The 16,800-nt window shown below is 40.5% G+C and overlaps 2 protein-coding genes and 1 long non-coding RNA gene across 3 annotated transcripts in view; 1 reads left to right on the top strand and 2 right to left on the bottom strand.

Annotated features, from left to right (window-relative positions):
• The first annotated feature begins 120 nt into the window (after nucleotides 1–120).
• Nucleotides 121–4,818, top strand: LOC134181614 (uncharacterized). The gene is made up of 5 exons (XR_009970182.1): nucleotides 121–131; nucleotides 323–415; nucleotides 478–541; nucleotides 4,518–4,551; nucleotides 4,608–4,818. It is a non-coding gene; the product is annotated as an uncharacterized LOC134181614 (long non-coding RNA).
• LOC134181294 (uncharacterized) lies at nucleotides 598–2,890 on the bottom strand. Its single transcript, XM_062648541.1, has one exon. The coding sequence runs from the start codon at nucleotides 2,139–2,141 to the stop codon at nucleotides 948–950; it is 1,194 nt and encodes a 397-aa protein (XP_062504525.1). The 5' UTR covers nucleotides 2,142–2,890; the 3' UTR covers nucleotides 598–947.
• A 1,057-nt stretch (nucleotides 4,819–5,875) lies between the features above and the next one.
• The window catches only part of LOC134180992 (long-chain-fatty-acid--CoA ligase ACSBG2-like), a 44,380-nt gene continuing 33,455 nt past the window's right edge, over nucleotides 5,876–16,800 (bottom strand). Inside the window, exons 15-19 of the mRNA XM_062648176.1 lie at nucleotides 13,889–13,971; nucleotides 8,687–8,779; nucleotides 8,534–8,618; nucleotides 6,752–6,849; nucleotides 5,876–6,283 (exon numbers count right to left, since the gene is read on the bottom strand). Of these exons, the coding sequence (XP_062504160.1) occupies nucleotides 6,158–6,283; nucleotides 6,752–6,849; nucleotides 8,534–8,618; nucleotides 8,687–8,779; nucleotides 13,889–13,971 (485 nt within the window). The 3' untranslated portion in view covers nucleotides 5,876–6,157. The remainder of the gene's footprint in view (nucleotides 6,284–6,751; nucleotides 6,850–8,533; nucleotides 8,619–8,686; nucleotides 8,780–13,888; nucleotides 13,972–16,800) is intronic.

The raw sequence follows: 16,800 nt of genomic DNA, 5'->3' as shown, positions 1-16,800 counted from the left end.
TAATAGTGATACGATTGGTAACAAGGACAGCATATGCTGAAAAGATTTTGTCAGAGCCAAAGACTTGCTTTGCTTAGAAAAGAAGGCACAACTTGAAGCACTGTCTTTACATTCAGTGGAGGAAGCTATAGGTATGGACTTGTGTTTGCAATTATGTGATGTAGTTGAATCACTGTCCTCTAAAACAACAAACACATTGCTGCTATTTTATAATCTAAACTACATATATATTCTAAAGATTAGTATGTGATAGAAATTGAGTTATTTCTATTCTGTGTTAGTGCTGCATGACATCGGTTTGTGTCAGATGCGTCTCTTACAGTTGGATAAAGCTGAGAAGACTTTTACTAATTAAAACACTGAAATCATTCAATATCTGAAGACAGAAAGGCAAGAAGATCTGCAAGTCTTTACAGTAAACATGCCAGCAGTCATTTGTGTGATGTGATAATGACAACATCTTATCATTTGATTCAGTCAAAGATCTGATTGCACTGGTTAAGCTGCAGAAATATCTTCCGCAGCTGATCAGAGATTGAAGGTCAGACCCATATGTAACAGTCATATGATATAAATATTTAAACGCCAATAGTTTTTTCTGTTTACAATGACATGTATGCGTGTATGCTTACAGCAAGCAGGCCCGTAGCAAGCATGAAAAAATGGTCCGGCGAAAGATAAAATTAATAGTTATATGCTGTGATTGATATTAATGTCTGAGACAAAAGCATTTCACTCAACAACAAAGAACAAAATCGTACAACCATTTAAGTTAGAAAGCAGTCAAGTCTTCACAGAAACTGTTCCAGAACACTGTGTGTATTCCAGCGTAAATATATAAAAATAATACATGGCCAGAACATCACATCGCACACCAAATGCCTAAAGTCAACATGCATCAGAACTTGGCAAAAATGTTTGATCGGTGCTCTGATTCTCCCACAAAGTCATTTAGAATTGCTTTCAGGTCCAGTGCATCTGTCCTGTTCTTGTGAACATAAAGAAATAGTTAGCCTCTCTTGCATCATAGTTGTTCTATGGTAGCTTTTGAGTCGTCTCAGCGCACTAAATGATCTTTCAGATGACGCATTGGTGGCTGGCATGACCAACACAAGTTGAAAAAGGCGTTTCACTTGTGATAAATGGACCTTCTGACCATGAGACAACGAGAGAAAATAAGACTTTATGTCAAAGATGGTCATCTTTGTGCTGGCCTCCTTTGATTGAAGTTGATACGTTTGTTGGAAGTGGACTCCAAACGTTTGAAGTTGTGCATATAACATCTCCTGGTCAAAGTCATCTTTATAGAATGCACAAACCGTTTTCAGATCATCTTCTAACTCCTGCTGTTTGGCTGCCTTAATCAAAAGTGTCTCCAAAGAATGATATATTGTGTAGCCACGCTGATCAAATCGAGATTGAATACAGTTGATAATTAGATCGAGTGCTTCATAGTAGCACTGTCTATAGTGTTCTTTTGGGGTCTCATGAAAGTCCCCTTCACACGAACCCTCACAAAGCCTCCTACGCATTTTCCTCCTTCGAGGTAGCTGTGGGTCACTGACATTCAAAGATCTGGCTTTCCTACTCACTTTCTCCCACATCAGGTCAAAGGCATCATCATTTCGAAGTGATGTGATTGTATCAACAGTCATCTGAGCAACTTGTTGACCTTCTTCTGCAGACAAAGACTTATGTTGTAAAGTTCTACTCAGATTGTCCGCGTGTCTTAATCTCATTTCACTTAGCATGATACCATACAAATACTGAAACATATCCATTTGGGCTGACACCCCTTGGACTCTGGCCTTGGCCTCTGTGTCCTTTGTTATTGCAAGGGCCTCCTCCCATGTATTCTGCAATGCCTCATAGTTACTGATAATGCTTGACAGCATATCAGCTCTCACCGTCCATCTAGTAGGGCAGAGTACTCTGATACCTGTACTACTAGCTGGCAAGCCCTCCTTCAACTTCATAAATATCCACTCCCTACGTGGGGAATATTTGATCAGGTTTGTGATCTCCCGACTTGTGTCTAGTACATCTTTCATCAACTTTGATTGCTTTAGGGTGTCATTTGCAGCGAGATTTAGAGCATGACCGTAACAGTGGGTGAAAAACTCCTCTTGGCTCAATATCATTAATGCGTTTCACAACACCAGTTCTATAGCCACTCATAGCACTGGCACCATCAAAACACTATCCACGAAGCTTTTTCATACTCACATTCAGTCTTATGAAGACGTCCTTGATCAGAGCTGCAAGGGTTGCAGCATCAGTAGTTGAGGTTTGGTAAAGTCCAATAAACTCTTCATCCACCAGCAAGTCTTCTGAAACCCTACGAATGATGACTGTAAATTGCTCTCTGTTGAAGGCATCAGTAGTTTCATCAGCCATCACCGTTACAAATGGGGAATTATGTATGTCTGTGGCAATATTTCATAGCACTTGGAGGCCCAATGTTTTGATCATTTCATTTCGAATTTGTGGACTTGTCTAGACATTCTCCTTTCGTTTCAGCCAGTGTGCTAGGTTAGGGTCTTTCTCACTCTGTAGACAAAGCAGCTGTTGTAGATTACCATCTGATTCATCTCCATCTCCTCTAAAAAGCAAGACCCTGCCTGCTCAAGAATCTCACAGACGACAGTACTTGAAGAAGCGCTTGTTGATTGTTGACTTTCTGGACAGCATGCTCATGAGAAAGATGTTCTCCAACGTCCCTGGTGGTGGCAGGAAGAGTGACAAGAACTTCAACTGCTTCACGATGACACGCACTCTTTACGTGGTGTTTGAATCCTGTGGTTGCATCTTTCCAGTTCGAAAATCCACGAGTAACCTTACCAATGAATACAATTATAGACCAACAGCCTACTTCTGTATGTGCTAGAGTACTAACAAAAGCAGGATCCGGTTTAGACTTGATTGGTTTGAGAGTCAATGCTTTCACGTACAGGTGACAAAACACGACGTCGTCAGCCTCGTGGTAGTGAAGAAATGGCCACTGATGAAACCAAGATGGCCTGAAGCAACGCAACTCCACCTTCTTCCCAAAGGGGCGCTTTGGAAAATCGAAGTTCACAGGTTGGTGAGGCTGGTTAAGAACGGCTTGATTATCAGGAAAGACTTTCGATGTGCTGGTCGCCATACTTAGAAGATTTAAGACAAATCCTGGATGTGGCTCCGAACCCTTCTACTCTTACACTGCATTCTTCCAGCTATTTCTGGTACGTATCTCAATTTTCACAATATAATCAATGTCCACTGTGATTATTACATTTCTCTGTGCCTGATAACGTAGACAGAATAGAAAGTAAATAATGTATTTTATCATCTATAGCTATATAACCGGAAGTCTACGCTATTCTGCCGCTGCTGAAACTACAGTTTCTGAAAAATGGTCGACCAATGCCAGACCTGCCGGACCGCTTGCTACGGGCCTGGCAAGTTCGTACGTATTTACTTTTTATTGTTTATTAACTAGAATAGAAAGAAAAATAAGTAATGCAATTAGCAAATCAACCACAAAGTTTACAGTAAGTAATGACACGTAGTCATAACATGCATGACCATGCTTTTTTGCTTATACTTCTGTGACTCTGCCGTAGCAAGCTCACAAAATGTGAATGGGCCTAGCGCACGCTAATGGGTGTGGTACGCTAACACGCATTAATAGTTTCCAACTGAATATAACCAATAATCCGGGTCACTTCCGTGAGGCTTACATTCCCGTATATGATGTGAGAGTGAAGCTGCACGTTCTGTAAACCCAGCCGTGATGTAGTGAAACAGACACAAACCTTTACCAGATCAATAATAAATTGATACTATTTATTATACCTATGCCTTAACTGGACAAATCGTAGACAGACGAAAGTGCAAATTTTAAAACTGCCAAGGCCAGGGTCTGGGCAGTTTCTACGGCCCTGTGTCATGACAAGAAGTTTCCAAAAGTACTGTGAGTGTGTGTGTGTGTGTGTGTGTGTGTGTGTGTGTGTGTGTGTGTGTGTGTGTGTGTGTGTGTGTGTGTGTGTGTGTGTGTGTGTGTGTGTGTGTGTAACAATTTTTATGTGTTCACTTTAATTTGAGCCATGCAAAATACATTTCCATTAAGAATATTAGGTTTATGTATGCATGCAATATTAATTAAAATGTGTGGCTTTTCCAGTCATTATGTTGTTTGGCTTTGGGGGTATAACTATCAGTCTCTTGAAAACTCTGCTTTAATTTAAATGAACAGTTACATCACAATGCTGGTCTCTATTCTAAAAGCCAGAATCCTAGATGGACTTTAGTATGCAAACATTTGCACAAGTACAGTATATGCATAGCTTTTTGTGTAGGATGAAATAGGTATTTGCAGAGTGAAATAGTAAACAAATTTAACAACATACATGTACTTGAAACAGACAATCATACACGCACAAAAAGCAAACATAACTGTCCATAAGGGTCCATTTTTTCATATATTAGGCACATCTATCAATAAATTTCTAAAGACATTTGTGTAAACCTTGTAGTGTTTCATATCGTGAGTGTCAGATGCAATGTATAGTAAGTAGTTAATCACTTAGTGTATGATGGTTACTAATACATTGCTTGATTTGTAGATGAACTGTAGCCAAAAATGTCTGCACTCTTATCAATATAACAGTTCTGTGCCACATTACTGTATCAGTGGATTGCATGCATGTGTAAGTTCAGTTCTGCCTGCTACTGCTGTACACTGTATGGTGTTTGTATGTTCTTATTGATGCAAGCTATTCGACTGCAAGTTTTTACTAGATATCGAAGTAAATAATTGGAAACAGCAATTACATGTATAAGCCACACGAGGTACACGACCAGAAATATTCTTGGATAGAAATGTCTGCCACTGCAATAAGATGCGTGCCTGATAAAGAGTGAAGGTTACTGGGTTTGACAGTTCCAGTCTGTTTTCCAATACTTCCCATTACTGAGAATATTGTCGCAGAGTAGGGTATGATGATGTCATCAACTACTGATTCGCCTGTTCTTTGCCCTTGCAAAATAACACGAATTTGATGTGTACACAGGAGAATACAGGTATATAGCCGCCGTATTTCTTAAAGACCCGGATATATTTGAAAAACTCTTGCCTTTATCCATGTTGCTGGTAATAAATGACACTCTTCATGTGTACCGTCTGAGATCAGGAATGTCCAGTTCAGATTTGGGAGATACGATGCGGCGTTCTAGAAAAATTCGAGTGCGAGTGGAAGCAGGTTCGATCAGCAAAGAAATAGCAAGGAAATTTTAGGAGGTGACACCTTCACTGTCTACCTTGATGGGATCGGCATGCACGAGCAAAATTTGGTGGAGCTGCAAAGGGCAGTTTTGGAGATCGATACACCTCTATACAGACACGCACAGCACAGACAGTCCACAATACAGGAAACTTTCAAATGACCCTGTATACATACTAGCTGATTAGCTGATGGCCTGCAGTAGAAAATGAAGCCTTATGAGTCACTTCAGTCTCACGTAGTTCAGATTTTAATTTTACGAAGGTTTGCATGATCAGCTGATAACAGCTAGATTAATTCAAAGTAAAAGATCGACAGTTCAGATATCTCTATTGCATAGAGATTTGCAATCGCTCTCTCCCACGCCCTGTACATGTATCCTTACTTATATAGGTTCTGTTCTCCCGTTAGCTCAAGCAGGTCCTAAGAACATACGATAATTAGACTGCCAGGGTGGCTACAATGCTTCAAAGAGAACTATGGCCAGGACCTCGTTAACGCTAACTAGGGTCCAGATCTTATTACCAGTATTAAGTCGTCCAGTAAGATCCCAAGACTAGTATTGAAATAAGAAAGTAGAAACACAAAATTGAAATGGTAGCAGCAAAGTATTCTGTAAAATGTAACACAAACTATTGCTTACTATGTCTTCCAAAGTTGCAAATCTGCAGCTAACTTAAAGCTCTGGTTGCAATAATCACCAGATACTAATTAAAGTAGTTTTTTGTCATGCTAAAAAAACTAAAATTGTCTATTGGATTAACTGTACAATAATTCATCGACACTACCTAACGTTGTACATTCACAATCATTTCAAAATGTACAGGCAATGATCCATTTTCCTTACAAATGTTTCTACTCTCTAGTTGGTTACTATGACAATTCCAAATTTCTTAGCTGTCATACAACAGTTGGATAACGTCAGCATACTTCCTGAGTACCTCTGGTCGCCGAACTTTTAGATTGTGTGTCAATTCTCCACCAACAATTGAGAAGTCCTCAGGTACTATGTCAAACTTCTAAAGGTCGGATAACCAAGACAAGAAAATAAATTCACAATTAGAGCAGTACCAAAAAACCCAAGTATGATAAAGCATGCTATTGTTGGTAATAGATAACAAAGATGCCAACTATACCTCCCCTGCTTAAATAGTTAATTCAGCAATGTAAAAACCTCTAAAACATTTGTGCAAATGCTACAAAGCACAGACAGTTAGTGCAAACAATATGGACAGCTTCAATGCTCTGGTTTTATTACAAAAAGACAAATGCATCACCATTCTTCACATTTTTTGCAGCTGGACAGACTTTATGATACTTATATATGGTATTCCTTAGTAGAACTAACATGTCGTTGACATACAATGAGCATAAAATTACTGATCACCTTCAGTACTCAACCGCTATTTTGCATTGATCAATTCTGTTTGGCACTTCATGCGAGCAGTTACTGTACCAACTGACTGTCACATCTCATAATTACTCACCTGTATTTTTTGGGCATGAGATTCTGCAGTTGCATTAACCTTCTGCATCCCATTTCTAATGTACTGTCGTATTCGTAGACAAACACATGCATCAGTAACTGCACAGAATACAAACATTTTCAGCCATTAAATACATTATAAATGTAAGCACATTATAATGTATTTAATATTATTGCATATTTCCAATACAGCAACTAATGGTTTATGATTGCACTATTTCATCTCAACTGAATCAACTGCACTCCATAGGTACAGTGACAAACGAGGGAAGGGGTCCCTGAAATCGTCTAAATCTCTCTGATGAGTTTGACATGTTGTGCTAAGAATAGGAGCATTTCCATTGTGTCATTGGAAAATAATTTGTCAAAGCAGGTCTTCAGGACTTGCTGGTAAAGAATGGAGTTGTTGGTCCAAGTGTTATTGCAAGAGATATTTCCAAAACTATAATCGATCTCTAAGAGCACATAAAGTAGCATTTGAAGTTTGTTGCAGTCTTTTGAAATATGTGTGCTTGATGGTCTTCATGAAATTCAGTCGCAAACCAGGTTCTTGCGGCTTCTAAGAACTCAGTGAAGGAGGTCTGATGTTCCGCAATACCTGAGGCAGGTTTACTACTTTGTGATCCAGGTTTCCAGTTGCTTTACATAAAATTTGAAGGGTATTGTGCTCAGGTTATGAAGTATCCCACTCCATCTTGTTATCTTACCGTGACATGGTTTTATATTACTATTCGTGTTACTAAGGTTTGTTTTTGCCACCGGAGAAGGTAACTAAACGCTCCATCTACAGACAGTGCAAGAAATGCTTCTATGGTTATTCTGCTACGATCACATCAACTATTCTCAATACTTGGTATTACTGCCAATGTGTGACATGCAACGTCTACCACAGTCCAAGCCTTCTGTTAGCCAAGCGTTGGAAGCTGAGGCATTTTCAGAGGTCTTTGAATCTGTTTTCTCTAGTGGCTGTTGAGCAGACTATTGAGCAAATGTATAATTGTGACAGTAAACCTAAAGGCGGAATAATTGAAATTAGTGAAAGGTCAAGTGTGGTACACAAATAGATTCTTACAACCCATTAGCATGCAGCAGTTACTTGAATGGAAGAGATACCTTGCAGAAGGTGAAAACAAAGCTGAACTGCTACATTTCCTTCTGCAGCAGTGGACTAAAGGCTGCGTGCATACTACCTCTACTTGATGAAATACATGTTACTCAAGACAAGCAATGTCTTTGGTTATGCTAGGAAATTTTTGAAGATTCTTTGACTTTGGAGAATGCAGAAATTTGAGGTGCACTCATGAGGAGACACATACTCATTTTCTGCTAGATGATTGTCATGCTACTGAAAACAATTGTAATTGTGTACTTAGCTACCTGATTACAATGTCACCACTGTACTGTGACTCGGGTGACTCGGGAGCATAGACCGCTTCTTACATCAAATTTGCAGTTACATCGAATTTGTACCTTGTAGCTGTACACTCTTACTTGAAGAAGAAACAGCAATTCGAAATATGTTAGGATTGTTGCAAAATAATTGCCTAAAGAAGGCAAAACATCTGATGAACTGTGCCTCACATGCCCTAAAGTGCTCTGCAAGTAACTGCTGTCATTTGTTGGCCTAAGTGTCTTTCTGGCTGCTGGACCATGGATTAAAGATTTTCTCACGGCTATAACTCAGGCAAAAACAATCATCTAAGTCATCCTTCACATCGCAGTTCTGTACTTTAGCTACATTGCTGCCAAATAGCTCAGACATTTGTCTTAATTAAACTCTCACCTGTTTTTGCATTGCTTCCAATCTTTGCACACTCACCAAGAGCAACTTCTGAAAGCTTATTAGTTGGCACACCTTCACTATCAAACTAGCAGCAACCAGTACAGTATAGATTATCTCTATAGACAGAATCTCTTCAGACAATGTAGTGCTCACCTCACACTTGAGGGTAACAATCATTGTCAGGAACTTTCGTTTGTCTCCAACTACCAAGCAATGACTGACCATAGGAAGCTCATTCTTTATTTGCTATTTCAGTAAAAAGACATCCAGCATATACAATTCACACATGCACACACATGCACACACATGCACACACACACACACACACACACACACACACACACACACACACAAACACACACACACACACACACACACACACACACACACACACACACACACACACAAGACAAGAATAGACAAGCTCTTCTATTCTATGGTAGCTTTTATGTCTTGACAAATTCCCTGTGCATTACAGAGTTTCTGGGCATGCACTGACTATCCACCTAAGGTTTGGCCAAAAGCATTCAGAAGGTCCCCACTTGCTATTGCATTTCCTGGGCTCTGCTCAAATAAGCCTTTATAGCCACCTCTAACTCACAGAGTGGCACAATCACATGACGGCCAGATGCATCACTTAACTCTCTAGAATCAAAAAAGAGCATGCTTTTGCAGTACCTTTTTGAATGCTTTGATGTTGTTTGTTTTCGAAGTGTTGATGACCTTGGAATAAATGTGGTTGACTCACGAGCAGTCTTCTCACGCTTAGGAATTATTTGCTGTTTGATGTTTGTGAGTAGGTTGCTCCTGTAAGGTAGGTATCCCGCCAGCTTTGACAAAGCATCTGGTGTAGTTCGGACACGACAAGCCTTAGTCTCTCTGTTGATCAGCATCTCATCAGCAACAGACATCATACTGTTTCCACATATGCTGGCCACAAAACCTCCACTCTCAAGACCATGTACTACTTTTTGTGGGTTGTTGTAAATATCACCTAGATGCTGCACTATCAGATCTTGATATGTTGTCCTGTCAAATGCATGAAACAAAGGAGCAGCATATTTGACAAAACATAATCTCTGTCTCCAGTCTTCCCTTCTAATTGCCAAACACAGAGCAGCATAGATGGCCATGTCTTTATGGATAAATCTTTTCCAGAAGCAGGTGGTCTTGTCAATCGCAGAAACCTCTTCACAAGGCAACTTGTTGATACAACTCATTGAGGGACAAAGACATGCCTCATATGACTAACAGAAATAGATTCACCAGCATCATTACAATGTGAAAGGACAGCTTCAACAGAATCCAGTAAAGGGAATGATAAAGTTCCACTATGCATAGCAAACTGAGCCAGTTGGTAAATATAAAAAGACTCCCATGCCTGCAACAAAAACTGATGTGTTCTCTTGAAGTTTGGTGCAGATTTCAAAGAGTTCAATGTGTGAGATTTGTGTGTGGCACATCTCTTAGGCCACCATCCCAATATAAGAACACCCTGAAGACTTTTCAAGACATGCCAATCACCAGGAAATGGTAACATTCATGAAGACTATAACCATAAAGTCGTTTCAAGTCAACGAGATGACGGTATGTTTACCATCCCCTGCAATGATAACATATGATGTTTGTGTGCCAACATCAAACTTCTGTATATCATCTCAAGAGAGACCTTGATAGTTTGCTGTGTACCTGCTGGCAGGTCAATTGCTCCTAGGTAGAATGCCCGTGTTTTCAGTTGGCTTGTCTCAACAAAGTCTGAAAAGAAAGCCTTTATGTCAGGCTTGGTCACATTCAGTTTATCTGCTACCATTGCCAATGCCATAAATCTGAATACTCCTTCAGCCACACTATTCAGCACATTCATGTCATCACCACAACAAATACAGAAGTCGTCAACAGTTAATGGTCTAGATGTGTTAGAAGCATTGCACAAGCCAGCAGAAGGAGCACTAAAGTCTATTCGATTATAGATAAGGAATTGAAGAGCAGAGATGGGCGTTGTTAACTCTGGCTAGTGAAATAAACGGTTCCAGTTTAAAAATGAACTTAGGTTCAAAGGTTCAACCAGTGCTTCAACTACTTAAGCTTGCTAGCTACAGCTGTTTTACTTATCAATTTATAGTTCAAAGTACGTCCCCGTCAGCTTTCAAGTAGTGGGCGTTATAGGGTGGCTTTGAAGTTATCTGACACCTGGTGTAAGCGAAAGAGGAAGGCAGAGCCAAGCGCATGTCATACAGGAAGTTACTAATTGTGTCGTAATAAGAACCAATCACAGTGTTCATTAACTGATCTGGAACCTCCTCCTTGTGAGCTTTACAATAATGTTGGAATCGACCTGCTAGGACGTCCGCTTCAAGATATACAGGTTTTCCCCACGTCCTCTCCAATCCTCGAATAGACTTTAGCTGACGTGAATATTGAGCTGTTTGTCAATTCTGGAAAAGTCCTACAAATTTTTCGATTTCGAGGTCGGTTGCTTGCTGCCTGTGAGGTTGTATTTCGATCATCAAAGGTATTCATAGTGGTACTCGCTGCATGCTCAAAAGCTTGAATTGAGGTGCCATGAAAGCCGTGAGATTCCTAGTTAGCATAAACAGCTAGCAGCAAAGGAGAATTCTTATCTATGTTGTTGATTGATGCTGTGCAGAAGCTACCAGGTGTAATATAGTCTCTCGGTACCATTTCATTTGTGACAGATGCTTGATGTACCTGGAACCGTTGTAGACTGTCCTTGCTACTGGCTGTTCCAAGTCTGTTCATAATTGTAAGGAGCTCTGTAAACCGGTGTAGCTGTCAATGACATCCACCAAAGCCAAATGCAGGGAGGAGCAGCTGCTATTAATACAATACAGCATAATGGACAACATAAAGCTCTTCGTAGAAATTGAACATCTTGTTTTTGCTTGAGAAGGTTGCAAACATTAATGTGATTACTCATGCTCCAACTTATTGAATCAGATAGGAGAGAATTTCATTCCCCGGGGCTAAGTGTAAGCAGAGTAGTCACATTCCACAATACTGGATCAACACATAACATGACATCATTCAAATCAAGACTTTTCACACGATCCAAATCAACTTTGCTCAATTGAGAAGCTGCAGCCTGCAGCTTACTGTTGAGGCTCATACAAGTAGAAACTAACTCAGTTGTACTAAATACTGTTGAGGAGTTCTGCTCTCGAATTTTTCTCTCTTTCTCCAGTTGCTTCTCAAGTCGGAGACATCGTGTCCTGTATTCAGCTAATGCTGTGTGTAATGCAGCAACAGGATCTCCGCCATTTTGCAAAAGGACAGTACCCTGTTTCTTTGAGAGATGTCTCTTTGATCTAAGATGGGGATAAAGAACCTGATAGGCATTTAGAAGAAGCCAGTTAGCAGATCGAGTTGGTGGCAAAGAAGTGTTGCTTAGCAATGAACAAGTAGATAGAAACTTTTCATGTGCATCTGCCAACAACACAGCTACATTATCAAACAATGCATCAAGAAGCCAAATCGAAGTCTGCAGTAGAGACTGCTCAATGATTCCAGCATTACACGTAGATGAAACTTTGTCACACTTAAAGCAAGCTCTCTTCTTAGCTGTTGTATCCCATCATTTTTTGACACCAACTCCTGCTTACTCATCTTTTCGGTGATCTGACGGTGGTTGAAATAACACCTTGAACTAATAGGTGATGCAGCTGTAACAGTTTTCTCAAACCAGCACAAATCTCTTGCAAGTATGCCGTAATAAGAGCAGGATCAGGACAAACCCTCACATATCCCTTTGAAACTGTCGGAATGATGTTGCTACATGTAGTGCATGCAGTACTGCTGCTGTTCACGTACCAAAACAATTGTAAAATGAAAGTTGCTGCTTCTCACCTGTATACCTGTGAATAGTGAAGCTTACACATTGGTATAAAATCTCTATCATCTCCATAGTTGATATGCAATAGTGCTTTGCAAGCTCTAGTCAGTGGCTGGAGACTCAGAAAGCATGCTGCCACTGCATCAACTCTACACCCTGAGAAAGATGAACACAACACATTCCCTGAGCACAAAGCAGTTTCCGAGTGAAAGTATGTCACTACACAGTGGATGTCAGCCTTTGTCCTCTTGGCACTAGAAACTTCTGTCGAACTACCATATTCATCTCCTTGTCTGGTCATCCACTGCCTCCTGATTGATTGTTCACATTTGTGACACAAGCAAGACTTTGGGTTGATTTCAAGAGCAGACACTACCCATTGTTTCAATTCTTCTTTCCACTTTTCTGGATGTCTGTAGCTCTCTGCAGTGGTGCCACATCTAGCACAAGGCTGACAATCGCTTCCAGGATGAACCGTTTCTCCACTCTTTCTCTTTCCCATATTATATATGTATAGCCAATGCACAACAGCTCAGCAGTCCCCTTGACTAATTATGACTCCGTATAACACTTACAACTACCAGCAAACTCAAAAATACTCGAAAATCAATTTGATACACAACTCTTACAGCTACAGAAAACCAGAACAAGTGAACAATGAAGTCAATTTACAAAGAAGAAAAGGAACATTGTTGAAAACAGCACTCAGTGCAAAGAAATCTCAACAGAGTAGTGAAATCTCGCCTTAGCACTGCCTAGACGCAGAACTGTGGTTTGTAAGTGACAATTTATCGCACTCCCATTACATTGCATTACACTGCACAGTGCGTCAACTTTGGGGTCAGAAACCTCACGTGTTTGCATATGCACACCAGATTTTAGAATGCAGGAAAACGCGTTCACATGCCCTCTACAATTTACTAGGTTGTTGGTGAAAACACGCCAAAAGACAGCAGTGTGCTCAAAAACAAGCGAGATGCTATCACGTGATTAGTTGCAAATATGCTGGTCTATCAGCAGTGTTCTTGAATAAGACTTAGCCGATAGATTGTCACTTACTTGCACATCTTCTATAGTCAGTGATCTTCGTTCTAGTGCCTTTCTTCCAGTAGATTTCCAAACGCTACCACGCCTATATACGTGGAAAACTCCCGGTTTTAAAATAAATTCTACCCTCGCTCCCGCAAAACCAAGTCTTGGCTGACGGACCGCACAAATGACACCCATCCATCCCATTCACCCCACCTCCACCCCACATGCGCGCACGTGCACGCACACACGTGCGCGCGCGCACACACACACACACACACACACACACACACACACGTGCACATTTTCATATGCATGTAGGCACATTCTTACACCACATGTCTGCACATCAACATGCTCACACACATTCATTTCTCTCAGTCACTCATACACATTCGCCTGCGTAACATGCCCACCTACTATCTCCACAAATCACCCTGTACACAGCTACATCCCACATACTCATTCTTGCCTACCTGCTCAAGTGGTACAGGGGCAATGTTTTCTCCACCTGCTGTGATAAGCATCTCTTTCAAGCGACCAGTGATGATCAAGTAACCTAAAATATATGCAGCATGGAAACCAATTATGAATAACAATCAGTTACAAAGCCCTACCATTCTCTACCTATACCTACATACCTACCTACCTACCTACCTACCTGGCTGTCAACCTAAATATTGAATGTGTGATTGCAAATCTTTCTTACTCATTTGCAAGCAAGGAGAAGACCGGTTTAAGCACATAACTCAGTTGTTGCTGGATGGTTTTTCATGGTCACAAGATTTAGATAATGACTATACAAAAGGAACCCAACAACAGTTTCCTAAAAATTCGATTGTTCTGATTGAATTTTTTATGCTGGCCCTGAACGTAATTTGGAGGTTGACATCTCATTGGCCCATTCTTGGGTAATATGTTTTAAACGAAATTTACAGCAGAGAGAAGAAGAGAAAGAGTTGAAATATCTGAAGGATTTGCTTCCATTAGGGATTGCTCCTAGAGTCATGCCTTTAGTTTTCGAACATTTTGGCAATTTGGGTGTCCAAGAATCAAAAGACTTAGATGATTTATGCAAAAGATCATCAGTAGACGATGAAGGACAGCCAAACCAAGAAAATTTAAGACCTACTGGAGACGGCATTTTAGTGTTCCACTACAGAAATGCAATGCAAAAGTGACCCTTAGAAAGCTGGCATCTCTCATTGTTGTAAGAATTATGGTTCAGCGTCTTTACACAATCTGCATCCTTACTCATATATTTAGCAATTTAGTCATTTCAACATATAATGTTATATCATATTTCTTGCTAATAAACATAATAAACCCACTCTGTCCACCGAGAACATGTTATAGACTCAGTGAAATCATCTGTTCCAACAATTCTTCCACACGTGCTACAGAGTGCATCAAGCCTCCAGCTCACTCATTTTTGAGTCATCCTCCAATGTTGTTACTTTATCTTCCAAGCAAGGAATCCATCAAAGACCCTCTTGGCCATGTCCCTTTCTCTATTACTATCCACTCTGTCTTTCATCATCTGCAGTCTCAATTCTCCAATCTTACCATCCTCACTTACCTTGATGACATCTTTCTTCTTGGACTCAAGCCAAATTAAGCTCCAGCTGCTTTTGAGCATCTCAAACAATCATTATCACCAATGAATCTTGTAGTTAAAATGTGAGCTTTTTCTCACATTACTCAGTCTAGCGCTATCTCAACATCTACAAAAAGCATCAACATCTTGGGATCTCCAATCAGATATCTAGAGTAGCTGCAGGTGATCTCCAGTGCTAGGAGATAACCAATCTAGAAGACCCACAATCTTCCTGCCTATTTCTCAGATACTACCACAACAGTCGCTTCAACCGTCTTGCCCAGACAGTGAACCAGTGGTCAATACACACAACTTGTTTCATAAAACTTTCCAATCTATTGTTGGCAACCAATACTCAAGGACCGGCAGCTTAACAAGTTCAACTTTCCACAGAAAAGGTGGATTTGGCTTGCAATCTGTAAAACAGCTTGCTTACTTGTTGTTGTTGGCTTCATTACCACTTGGCCAAGCACTGTGGAGAAATTTCCCAATCACTTTCTCTCCTCTCTACTTCTCTACTAGATAAGATGTTAATTATTAACTGGATCAATGGAACTCCCCCTCCAGTCTGCATTTGACAAGCCCCTGCTTATGGACCTGCCAGAAGCCATTTCTAAGAAGCTCCTCTTTAGCCATTCATTAGCAGAACACTACAATACAAACTGCACCGCTGTTTATCAATGGCATTAATTGACAAACAAAATGTAGACAAACTCCTATTCTTTCTAACAGAACAATGACGCAGCTCACTTGCAGTTGCTCATGAAAAACAGTGCTGGAGCAGGGTTAGATGTGACTCCATCATTGGTCAAATTTGCACTTGAAGGGCCACTGACACGCAAAAATCAGAAATTATTTTAAATTTATATATGATAGTTCTAAGGGTGTACATACTGGGAAAAATAATTTTAGATTTTTGAAAGCATGGTTTCTATTAGTTTCTACAGTTCACTGTAAGAACATTGTGAAAGACAGAGATCATCCGTCTGTGGTCGGTCCTCTAGTTTCTTCACCTTTCTAAATTCCAACAACTGTGAATCACATGCATAAAATAAAACAAAAGAAACAATCCTCAAGTCTAAGCAGAGCTGGTCCCACTGAAATAGCATAGTCTCCTGTAGCCAGACCCCTTTCCGCCGTATCATACTTCCACACGAAATGGGGTCTGGTGAACAGCCTTTGATGTCACTGTGTGCCACATAGCCAAAATCAGCTATCTAAAGACCGGATTTGGTTTCTTAATGCTTCACTAAAGACCAGACTGGTATGCACACAGTGCAATCCTATCTCATTAGCTTCTCTTGTTTCGTAGAGAACAACTCGAAGACTACAGCTCAAGTCATTGCTGTTTGTGCAATCTGCATGTCAACAGCAGCAATTAAAAGAGGCCGCGGGAACTTTGACTTCGACAGGCTCAACGTCGTACGTCTAGCGTTGTGCGCTTGTGTCACAACGACGACTGAATGCAAACGCACTGAATGGATGCGAACGTACTCAATGCTGTTTGCTGTTTTGACGTCTAAAGCGACCGCAGACAGTCCAGAGTGAGCAATATCTGGTCCTGGAATTGAAGAGCTTGGAGCTGACGTCATTGAAACAAGATGAGTCGTCTTTCTGTGTTTGGGTAATCATCTCATGTGTTTCGTGCATTGCTTTACATTGAGTACGTTAGCATTCAGTCTCCATACGGCGTCGATCAGGACAGATTGCCTAGGAAGCCTGTCAATGTCAACGTTCCCACGGCTGCATTTAATTGTTGCTGTAGACATGCAGATTTCACAAACAGCAACG

The sequence above is a fragment of the Corticium candelabrum genome, chromosome 6, assembly GCF_963422355.1.
Source record: "Corticium candelabrum chromosome 6, ooCorCand1.1, whole genome shotgun sequence".
Taxonomy (NCBI): Eukaryota; Metazoa; Porifera; class Homoscleromorpha; order Homosclerophorida; family Plakinidae; genus Corticium; species Corticium candelabrum.
Note: the sequence above shows the minus strand (reverse complement) of the source record. Positions and strands in the feature narration are given on the sequence as shown.